We start from the raw sequence: 12,350 nt of genomic DNA, 5'->3' as shown, positions 1-12,350 counted from the left end.
CCATTGGTTGTCCCGGCAAGTGAGACGTGTGAATGAATACGGGAACGAGCTCATTTTGCTTCACAGGTTTCGTCAAAAGTCGATTTTCTATTGTTGGTCATTACATTGAGTTTAAAGCCCCGATGAGGCTGAAGAGGAATCTTTAATCTTGGTCTCAAGAAAGAATAAGTGAAATCTTAATTAGCTTTTCACCGTATTTAGAATGATGGATTGAATCTAGCCCTTTTGTTTTTAAGCGGCATATCCTTCTGTTGTTTGTGTGAAAACCATGCGGATCACGCGTCTTGGATGGAAAATAAGTGGCTTCATTTCCCATCCAAGAGTTTCGGTTCTAGCTCCTTCGGGGCTTTGAAATGGGTTAGACAATATTATCCTCATAAAGCATTCCCATGATTGCTTAAATTTCAGTTGACTGGCGGAAGAAAGCATCCGAGAATGTAATAGACTTTGATTCCTTAACCCTTACTTTTATACGCTTAATTTTTGAAGAGAAATATATTGAATTGAATTAAGCTCTACTTGTTATCGAGCACTTTTTTCTTCACCGTTCTCCATGATTTGATTTGATTACTTTACCCTTGTTACCAAATAAAAGAGGTGCCCAGTACTTTGTCTTTGGCGCTGGAAATATTGTCCAGTGTAATATGAAGGCTTCATTTTTTAGCTTGTGTGTGTGGCAAATTCATATTACTGCAAACTATAACCATGATTGAAAAAGCTTTAGATATTTTAACGTTTTTAAGAATCTAAACTCGGGAGAGAAGGACGATATCCGTATTTCCACTTTACTCAATTGGATATTTTTTCGATTTGGCTTCAAGGCTATATTCTTATGCTTATTGGAATGATTTTCAGTTTTGTATACTGAGATCCTAAGGCCGTGAGTCTTAAGACTTAAGAGTTAAGACTCTACATTCCAGAAGTAAGGTAGATCACATCTGGGCAGTTTACTCCATTACTCGTTGAGTTTCTACACCACATGGTCCAGGCTTAGTTGTTTTAAATCTCGTAAATAATCATCCAGATTAACCACGTTTTAACCTAAGAGGATACCGCGTTATATTGAGTATTCAAAATATCCACTAAAAGGAGAAATTCTTTATTTTCAGTCTTCATTTCTAATTACACCTCGTTGCAAAGATAATTCTACGTGGAACTTTCTGAAAAGTCAGGCTCTTCCAAAAAAAGTTGAATATGGACCCCCCCCCGTATAATTTTTTGGAAATTTACCCCCTGAACAAGGATCAGTTGACCTCCTAGACATTACAGCAAGTTTAAAAGAAGCCAAACTTTGCAGATTTTTCACCACTTTCGGACAAATTATCCAAAACATCCTCCACCCCCATGTACAAAAATTTTCTGGAAGACCCCATTAAGATTTTAAACTCTTTTGTGCTATTTTGACTCACAAACCCTAGCAGGTTTTAGTTTTAAATCTTAAAGAGCAAGTAAAGTTTGTTTAGGTGTTTACCCATGATGCAGCTGATAAAACTCTTGATAATCTTAATCCGATTTTGAATCTCGTTAAATTGTGGGATCGCATTAATCTTGCTCAAAAGACCTACTGCATACACCGAGGATTAAGACATAGTGAAAAGTTGGCAGATTTTATCATGCTGACAATGCAGTTTTCCCTCAACAAAAAAGATGGCAAGAACTTTGGGTTCCTCTTGCCTCGTGTCTTAGTGATAGCTTTTCAGCCATTAATTACCAATAAAGCATGGAAAAAATCAATATCAATAGAGTTTTTCATCTTCACTCCCAGTTTCTTTAAGCATTGCACTTATAAGCATATCTAGGCTCAGGTATGGTAATAATTTAAGCACAAGCTAAGCATTACATTGAGCCTAAATTTTAAGCATCCTTCAAGCATTTTTCAGCCTTGTCAATCTCTCGATCTAAGTATCTCCGAGCCAGTTTTTGGATTTTTGTATGCTTATACAAAGAAACATTTAGCAGAGACTGGGTATAAAATTCACGATGTTTAGATTCAAGTTATGGTAATTTTTAGAGAATTCTTTAAATAAAATAATCTTTTAGATAATTTCTTGTATCCGATATTACAATTTTTCGAACAATATATTACAAATAAAATCTATCCCTCTAATTTATCAAAATATTCAAAAATTATGATATTTACATCATCTTCTGTTATATACAAATAAATAATTCTTAATTTTCTATTTACAATGATGCGGTAATATTTTTTTAATTCTTTGATATATATAATGTCTTTAATCGAATCCGATTGCCCAAATTGAATGAATGAATGAATAATTCTTCAGGTTGAATGAATTGATTGACGAACGAATGAATGAATGAATTATTTGACTCAGCTTTGCTGAGGTTTTGGCTTCTTTTTGGTCATCTTGGTAATTGTGTCCATAATTTTATCTTTTTCTTTGGCCACTGTAAAGATAGAGGGAGAAAATTTCATCAAAAATATGTACATTACTCGACATTACTACATCGCTAATTGCTGTAAATTTACCATCCACGAAAAAGGGGTTATTAATTTTAATGAAAATGCGTTTTTAACGAGACCAAGCTATTTGTGACTTAGTTTTTTTTTTGCAAAATGATTTTTGAAGTGCAACATTTAGTGTTAGGGCTGTCTGTGGTGAATATTGCAAAAGTCATTGCGAAATCATCTATCCCAAGATTCATTGTAACTTGGCAGGCTTTATTGAAATTAATAGAATTCCAAAACTTTTGGAAGTAACATTGTAATTAAACTAGCCTTTGCTTTGGAAACGAAACTTTGCAACATGCGTCTGTCAAAGATGCGTGGGTTAAATAGATAGAAATTTTTTTTTCATTTTTACCCCGCATAATATGATGTTTTAATCTTTCTTTTAATAAATTTGTCAACCCTCGCAATTTGTGATGAATCTGAAAATCAGATTAACTGGTGACACAAGAGACAAATAAATGAAATTGTGAAATATTTAAGTTCATTTCATCTACACTGTTAAGGGCGTAAGGGGCGTCTTTCATTTCTGAGATAGTGTGGGTGTCTCAGTGTGACATATGATAATCCACTTTGTCCAAATTCACAACTTTAGTTGTGTAATTTTGTCCCTTCGTAATTTTACGATTTCATGGGATAGGAATTATAATTTTTTTACCCGGTATTTTAACCCGAAATATGTAGAAAGAGAATAGAGTCGATATTTTGCGTTTTTTTACTCGATCTAGGACGTTATTGTTTCAACGAATTTTTAGGTTGTCACCAAAATATTTTTGAACGAATCGTATCCATCAGACAATCTTAACGCTTTTTTTTGCTAGTTATCTCTTGGCAATAAATCGTTCAATCTTTTTATAGCGCCACCACCACATTTTGACAGCAATTAGATTGAAATTAGGTTTCTATGTCGCTCGTAATCAGATTTCATTACATTTGGGCTTTCGATATAAACGTTAACCCTCTAGTATTAGGCTTTAAACTGTAGCGGGTTCTCTTATAATAGATACATTATTTAATTCTAAAAAATCGATTGAAATTTGGAAAAAAACTATTCCAAAAAATACTTACAGAATTTACGAACTTTTTCCACGTCCGTTTTATTGAGGATTTTTTTGGCTGGTGGTTCTTTGCAGCGGAAACCAGTCCATCTGAGGATGCAATCGGCTGGTTTTTCGGCTACTGGTCTTGCGTCGCAGGTCCGGGCCATTGATAATACAACAAAAAATAAACAAATCATCAGATGTTTCATCTCCATTGTAAGTTTTCAACGAGCAAAAAATGTTTGGTTCTGAGAGTTTATAGTGTTTACTCCGTTAGCGTTTGTAATGTTCTATCCAATTCAACTTACAGATTTCTCTTTATATAGGAGCTGGCGATCAATAAAGGTATTTAAAAGACGAAAGAAATAGTAGGATTTGAATTCTCTTGTTTGTCTTTAATGCATGGATGATGACAAGATCTTCCAACAATAGGCTGTGATATTACTTCAGTTAACTTGATGCGTCATTCAAACTGTTCGTCGTCCTTTCGAGCATTCCTTCGTCCGTAAGTCCGATACTATCCTCAGTTGCGTCCAAATATGGTTTGGCTTGAAAAGTCCTTTCTTGTATTATTTGAACAAGTCTCTCGTCTACCACGCTTTCCCTCTCAAATGCGCACTGTACCATTCGCTACTATATTATTTTATTAATGACCGACTTTTCTTCCATAACTCATGTTAAAGGTCCAATTAAAATTCGATTTTAGTAAATGACGTCATTTTTCATTGATGCTGTTTTTTGCTAATAGTAAGAGAGAGAGAGAGGGGGAAAGGATATCTTTGGAATTGTACATGTTCGTATGTTTTGAAAGATGTCTTTTAGTTCATTTGCGCTTGGTGAAGAGGGAAGCTCTAGTTTTTTCAATTTTTTTACGTCGAGGAAATATCTACTCTCGGGTACCTAATAGCCGGGGGGGGGGGCGCGCTAATTAATTTTTCGAAAATTTTCCACCCAGGACATTCTTATTCCAACCCCCCCCCCCGCTTATTGATTTTTCAATTTAACTTGCCAAAGTAATCGCAAAATTCAATTCAAAACCCATCGATGATGAATGTAAATGACAATTGATGAGTTTTTAGAATCTCTTTTTAATCACTCTGGTCCAATACCTTGACGTTTATCTATCTGAAAGGAATGTCTTTAAACTGCTCACGGAGAATTCGGATCAAAATGTCTTGCATGGTGGCCTCTCAAGATTGTCACGGTGGGGTCCAAATCATTTTTGTGGTCGATGCAAAGAAGTGATTATCAGCTATCAACTGATATTGTACCCATTTGATTTTCCTCTGATTTAGTGTATTGGTGATTGAAAAATGTCGTATGAAACACATTCCCGACAAAATAACAGTAAAATTTGGGGGGGGGGTTAAATAAGGCTAAAATGAGACTAATCTTTCTAAAAAGTTTGTGGGAAAGCTTAAGTCTCCCTACCCTCACTTATTTTGCTGTTGGTTTTCAAAATGTCCTTCTTCCAAAATGTATATTGGGTTTTTGTTACAGATTGTCATATGGTTAGTCGCTAGTTTGTATTTCCCTCAGTGTATATAACTTCACTATCCTTCTAAAGAGTTTGTAACTTTTTCGACCTTAGACTTTTTTTGGGACCATCTGGTGAACAAGCCAGTCAGCCCTAACAGGTCACAGATAATCTGGATCGGCTGGATAGGTGTATAAACTTGCTTTTTTTAGGCCAAGTGAAAGACTGGAATTGCCAAAGGGGTGAAAACAAGATCCTATGATTACCCAGAACGGGTGGGTGTCAAATACGTTCCTCATTATTCTTATATAAACTTTCCCCTCAAAACCACTGAACCCCCAAAATGGAGGAAAAACAAATCAGAACTAATAAGGAAGAAAAGAAAAGATTTGACCAAAAATTGACTTCCTATCGAAACAGTGATTTCTTCTTTACTTAATTTTCACCCACGTTGAGTGTTTTTGATTAACCGCTTCTTTTATCTCTCTCTCTCTGATTGAAAAGGAAACGATATTATGCCTCATTTTTCTTTTTCAAGGTAACAAGTTAAGAGTTTTATTTTTACATAAGTGTTCCCTTTTCATTTCAGACACAATTTAGATTAGGACATTCATATTATGCTGATATAAACAAAAAATCTTGCTCCACATCTGTGTTAATCCAATGTGAAAAAGCTTATAAATTAAAATTGATGAATAAGCAAACGATATCACTCTTATTTAAAAAACAAAACCTTTAAGAGGAAAGGTTACAGCATGTGCCACTCCGGTCATCTCTTATTTCTTTAGTGTGGAATATTTCGTCCATATGAAGGTAAACATTAAAAAACCTCAATGACAATCAAACTAATGAGGGGTCACGTTTGTAAAACATCTAGAGAGATTCATTTGATACGAATTTTGTCCGTTTAATGAAAACTATGTACCATGTAAGGCTTTGCGTCTGGTGCTGGTGAATATTACTTTGGGTCAATAGGTCACGTCTGATTACACGGAAGAATAGATGTTGGAGCAAACACATGTAGCGCTAATCAACGAGATTTCCCGTTCAACTCAGACCTTCTAAACCATCACAATTTCCTCTTGAATCTATTGTATATCCTTTTGTTTCTATAAATACAATGTTTCTGAAGAAGTGCGACAAAAAGAAAACCAGCTCTAGACAGTCGGAAATTCTGATGGTTTGTGAAGGATTCATTTCTTGATTGATTTTTGGAGACAGTGGTCTTACTCGTTTTAGATTTTTAAGCTCTTCAAAGTTTTCAGGATACTCAAAAATAGAAACAGATGAGTTTTGATACTTAGTGGAGAGACCGACTTGGCTTAACTTAACTCTAATATTCCGTGCTTTGCGATGTTAGTTTTTCCCTGAAAATAAGTTAATGTCTAATGTTTCGGGTGTTACCATTAAGTATTTCTTTCTTACTTAAGATATGACGATGCTCCTATCACTCGACTAAGCTGGTGCCCTCGAATCATCAAGTCTGCCAATTTCGAGTTTGTGGTCATAAATTATTGCCAAAGTGAAAGCAAGGTAACTATTTTATATAATAACTTTAACGGGCATAGATCCTGGAGCTTTTCAAGGGGACAAAGATTTTAGAATTTATTTTTGACACATCTTAAATATAAGTGAAAAGCAGGAATGTATGATCATATCGATTGCCTGAAAAGATTTTGCCAATGAATACCTTTGTGAAAGCAAAACTTGGAAAAGACCCACGTGTTAGGTTATTGCCAACGTTACTTACTAAACAGTTATTAATAAAGTTGCGAAAACAGCTTAAAATAATACCATTATGTCTATAAAGGCTTAGAATATAAAGAGTAACAAACAGGTTACCATGGTTTCAATGGGAAAGCAAGCCTTCCTTTAACAGGTCACAGGGTAACCCTCACAGTAGAAAAATAATTATTTAGTCAGATATTTAAAGAAAAGTTTAAATGGTGATGGTTAATCAGTGACCCCTGGGACTTGTTAGGATTCTTTAACTTTGAGAAAGGCTCTATTGCACTTGGTTTGATCTGTGTTTTATTTTTCAATGAGTTTGAAAGAGTAGGAATCTGTCATTGCTTTGGTACTGTTAATTTGACCAAATTACGTCAAGCGTACACACGTTCCAATATACCAAGCCTATAGTCTAATACCACTTGATTCATAAACTGCATGCTTTTTGAAAGAATATGAAAATACCTTTCCAACGGTATCAAAACCATTGTCTCACCTTCAAGTTAAAAGCTTTTATGTCAGTTTGAAGTTTTAGATTTCAAAAAAAAGTTGAAATTTTTCACTTTTTTCAAAAAATGATGCGCACTGCAAAGATTAATTACATTAATAAAATTTGGTTGATGGAGACCTGACGTCTCAGTTACTTGTTCATGCTTTCCCAAAGTAGGAAGTATTTCGGATTCATTAGTAAAAAAGTTTTCGTATTTTTTCTAAAGTTGAGTTAAAGTACGCTTGACCATTTTTGGTAAAAAATATTGACATCAAGACTGTTCAACTCTAGTGTGTACATGATATTTGATGAAATATACCTTAAAAACGGCCCTGGCCGAAACATGTTGGAAATTTCTAGCATCTAATGGTATTTTTGTCTCGATCCTCCGTCCGATATATATTTTTGTAATTTTTTGTAGTTTGGGATGCTCCCTTTTTAAATTTCGCTTGCCTTGGTATTTTCGTGCTGACGTAAGTGAAAATAATCTACATTAGCCCTGATTTAAGCAGAAGGCCGTTTTTTGTCTGTCTTGTTTACAACAATTTCGAAGAGAAATTAACGCGATATGAGCAACGGATTAATTAAGTGAACCAATCATTTGTTGTGTCATTTTACTATTATCAGCATAGCGGAATTATACCGCTAATTAAGTCTGACCGAAATGAACCTCTATAACTTGACTCAAATCTGCATATATATCACTTGATGGGTGATGGTGGAATTGAAAATAATAATTGAATCATTTTTTGCAATGCATGAATGTTGAAAGAACATCCAGAATACGTGGGAGTTGCATTTTTGACAGGATTACGGAGGAAGCAGACTTGTAAACAAATCAAAAAGATAATCACTTTTTTAAAAATTTCCTATAGAGGGATTTGGTAATTTGGATAAAAGCAATGTAGTATTGGTAGGCACGTTAGCCTACAGTTAAATAAAAAGGGGTGTTCAACTTGTCTAATTCGTCTTAACTGTGACTTAGATGATTCTTAGCTCTGCAATGTCTATGCCAGAGTCTAGTGTCATAACACGGTGATATCATTTATCGATTAATAGATAATGATTAATAAGCACATGCTATAGTTTTCCGAGATTTCTTTCAAATTCTTTGGTGGGTCATTTTATAATTTATGTACAGTTAGGCTTTCATGGTATATGAACAACTGTAAAAGTGACTTAATTGCATGGCTTAATCGAACAAAAGGTATTTCCGAAATGTGGGTGCAAGTTACGTGTCCCTAAGGAGCCGCATTTTCTGCAATGTCACACTACAAAAATGATCTTGAATTACGTGTCTTACATTAAATTAGCACCCAGCCCAGATGTAGACATTCAAAGAATTTTTTTTGTTCAGCAGTGCTTTCTACAAAAATACAAAGGAGATGGATGACCAGTCGTTTATATCTTCATGTAAGCTTCGTTGCCGCCTCCTTAAAAACATTAAATAAAACAATAAATTTTGATGATACACTTCTTGGGAATACCTTGCTAACAAAGTCAAAAGTTCGACAAAAGTCTCTGTTGTTCATCTTCTCTTCTCAAGTCTTTATCTATATCATTGCATCATTGCAAAGATAACAGAGGCAAAATCATCGTCAGCTTTTCAAAACTCCGAGTAATATTTCTAAATTTTGACTCAAAAGTATGGAATAATTTTAGAGAGTATGGGATTCAAATTATGATATTCTTATGGCACAGGCTCTCAACTTTGCCATCTTATTTTTTCCCAGTCAAAAATTATAGGAGTGACAAAAGTGATTCTAAAGCAGTTGGAATTCTGCATTTCAGTGTTGAAAAATGTTGATGAAATATATTGCAAACTTATTAGACCAGCGTCCGAGATTCAGAAAAGGCCTAAAGAGATTTAGACATAACAAACCATACCATTTTTGGATACTTCTAATTCAGGGTTCTATCGATTAACTAAAAATCTATTCACTCGAAAACTGCAGGAGATTCGAAGGGCAATTTTTTTGTCAATTCTACACCCTATTATGATATAATATAACATAATATAAAAAATATACCCTGATCTAAGCGGTGCCCTACGAAGTGACACAATTCTGATTCACAATTCTGATTCACTATCTCGGCCGCTGGTCTATATGAAAAAAATCGAGAATAATTCTTTTCTGAATTACGAGTAATGTTAAAGCTCTGTCAACCCTTTTAGCAAAGCAATTCTAAAAAATAAAATTGTGACGAAATATTGTCGGATTTTTTATAACAAATTGGATATACAGGCGGTAACGAAGCTCACTTCAAAGACAGAATAGAAGACAGACGTCTAGTCGTTTATATGTTCACGGTTTCTAGGATTTCTTCGCCATTTTCCCTGTAGGGTGGGGGTTGGTTAAAAATCTATAGTCAATCCCATTCATACAGGCTTTGAGTCGAGGTTTTAACGTAGTGTAGATGAATCTATACCATGCCTTGTCGAGAAGGATAATCAACTCTAACGGACCACACTCTATGATATAAAACTGAAATCTAACGATCGAAACATTTTAAGATGTTACTTCTCTTGTGGGGATGGGGAAATGATCAGTATAAGTTTTGGTTAAATCCTTCATTGCAATAGTTTGGTCTGACAGCCTTATGATGTAATTTTAGTCTTTCCAGAATTTCTGTTTGATCTATTGTTTTTTAATTTTATTATGATAATGATTTATAACAACACGCTAGAAGTGTGGGGGAATACAGAAAATTATTGGTCCACTATGTTAAGGTAAAATCCTACATTGCAATCACAGACTCAAAATGGAAATAGATTGGAGTAAAATTCACAAAAAATGATAGGGTGGGGGCTGGCTCGAAAAAGTTATAGTCAATCCCATTCACACGGGCTTTGAGTCGAGGTTTTCACGTAGTGTAGATGAATCTATACCACGCCTTGTCGAGAAGGATAATCAACTCTAACGGACCACACTCTATGAGATAAGAACGAATTCTAACGATCGAAACAATTTTGCATCAAACTTCTCTTGTGGAGATGGGGAAATGATCAGTATAAGTTTTGATTAAATCCTTCATTGCAATAGTTCAGTCTAATAATACTATGGCGCAATAGAATTTTCCAGAATTTCTGTCTGATCTTTTAATTTAACTCTTCGTTTAACGAGTTGATAGTAGCCTTAGGCTAACCTGATAACAGCTGGTCGTAATTTTCTTACGAGCACGGTAAACCTCTGAACGCCCTTGAAAATTAACCATCTGAGGAAAATAGTCCTCCCGTGGAAGATTTTACAACAAGAATCTTGTTGTGCACCGGAAAGTCAAAAACTATAGTTTCCTGATCCAGCGCCCTATTTATAACCACAATCAGGCAACTCGTCCTATTAGACAAGTACAGTCTTCATAAATTCGAAATAGCATATTCATCAGATTGTTACTATTTCACCAATCCCTGTCGAGCTTCAGCGTGGCGTGCAGAAAACAATGACGATTTGATATCAGGTTATATATACTCGACTCTTAACTAAACTATATTGCAATGTAGGATTTTACTATAATATAGAGGAATAACCATTCCCTGTCCCCCACACTCGAGTGTGTGCTTAAATAAGTCATTATCATAATAAAATCAAAAAACAACAGATTTGACAGAAATTCTGGAAAGACTAAAATTACATCATAAGGCTGTCAGACCAAACTATTGCAATGTAGGATTTTACCAACATTAAGGTGCAATCATTCCCCTATCCCCACAAGAGAAGTAACATCTTAAAATGTTTCGATCGTTAGATTTCAGTTTTATATCATAGATTGTGGTCCGTTTGAGTTGATTATCCTTCTCGACAAGGCGTGGTATAGATTCATCTACACTACGTGAAAACCTCGACTCAAAGCCCGTGTGAATGGGATTGACTATCAATTTTTATCAATTTCGTTTTGAGACCAGTTTTTCTTTAATTTATTTTCTCTGACTGAAAAAATAAATACAATAAATGTCTCCTAAGGCACAACATTTGAAAAAGGTCGATAGTCCCATTCACGCGTAATAGCTTTAGTCCTAAAACACCTTGGTCCAGTTTCTGCCCATACCATCTTTTATTTCAAATTACCTGCAGTGAATATGGGGAATTAAATTTTAAATTATCAGACATTTTGGAGCCTGTTTATTTGCACTTGTTGAAGATGTTAGTTTGAGATAGCCAAAACATTTTGACCGCTCTGGCGGTTTGTAAAGGAGTGTTTCTTAAGGACTACAGATTTTCCTATAATCCATCATTACTGATTAACTAAAAAATCTCCAGTTCAAAGTTAGGGTCAAAATTTCAACGTGTTTTTTTTAGATAAAGACGAAAATCTATAGTCAATCCCATTCACACGCGCTTTGAGTCGAGGTTTTCACGTAGTGTAGATGAATCTATACCACGCCTTGTCGAGAAGGATAATCAACTCTAACGGACCACACTCTATGATATAAAACTGAAATCTAACGATCGAAACATTTTAAGATGTTACTTCTCTTGTGGGGATGGGGAATGATTGCACCTTAATGTTGGTAAAATCCTACATTGCAATAGTTTGGTCTGACAGCCTTACGCTGTAATTTTAGTCTTTCCAGAATTTCTGTCTAATCTGTTGTTTTTTGATTTTATTATGTCCCTATTATGATAATACCGAGTTCATGTATCGGAGGATATCGAGGGCGACGGTAAGTGAAATCGATACAAAAGAAAGTCGATAATTGATGTACGGCTCTATATCGCCTTTGCTCACCTAAACAGACGACGGTATTTTGGTGTTTTTACCGTCGTCGAGCAAAGTGGACGGTGATTTGGAGGCATGTCAACTTTGCTTTACACCGTCCTCCTCGATTTATCTCGAATACATAAACTCGCTAATGACTTATAAGCACACACTCGAGTGTGGGGAAATACAGAAAATTATTGGTCCACTATGTTAAGGTAAAACCCTACATTGCAATCACAGACTCAAGATGGAAATCAATGGGGTAAAATTCACAAAAATTGATAGGGTGGGGGCTGGCTCGAAAAGTTTTTAGTCAATCCCATTCACACGGGCTTTGAGTCGAGGTTTTCACGTAGTGTAGAGGAATCTATACCACGCCTTGTCGAGAAGGATAATCAACTCTAACGGACCACAATCAATGAGATAAGAGTGAAATCTAACGAT

The 12,350-nt window shown here is 35.1% G+C and overlaps 3 protein-coding genes across 3 annotated transcripts in view; 1 reads left to right on the top strand and 2 right to left on the bottom strand.

Annotated features, from left to right (window-relative positions):
- Positions 1-6,502, top strand: part of LOC136799482 (polypeptide N-acetylgalactosaminyltransferase 5-like) — a 30,342-nt gene extending 23,840 nt beyond the window's left edge. Inside the window, exon 8 of the mRNA XM_067056197.1 lies at positions 6,418-6,502. Within this exon, the coding sequence (XP_066912298.1) occupies positions 6,418-6,423 (6 nt within the window). The 3' untranslated portion in view covers positions 6,424-6,502. The remainder of the gene's footprint in view (positions 1-6,417) is intronic.
- The window catches only part of LOC136799478 (signal transducer and activator of transcription 5B-like), a 279,436-nt gene that overhangs the window by 254,881 nt on the left and 12,205 nt on the right, over positions 1-12,350 (bottom strand). The window lies entirely within an intron of this gene.
- LOC136799481 (coiled-coil domain-containing protein 93-like) overlaps positions 1-12,350 on the bottom strand; it is a 112,810-nt gene that overhangs the window by 91,796 nt on the left and 8,664 nt on the right. The window lies entirely within an intron of this gene.

Source organism: Clytia hemisphaerica, unplaced genomic scaffold, assembly GCF_902728285.1.
Source record: "Clytia hemisphaerica strain Z4C2 unplaced genomic scaffold, Clytia hemisphaerica genome assembly, whole genome shotgun sequence".
In the NCBI taxonomy this organism is placed as follows: domain Eukaryota; kingdom Metazoa; phylum Cnidaria; class Hydrozoa; order Leptothecata; family Clytiidae; genus Clytia; species Clytia hemisphaerica.
The sequence above is the reverse complement of the archived record's forward strand: the minus strand, read 5'-3'. Positions and strand labels throughout refer to the sequence as shown.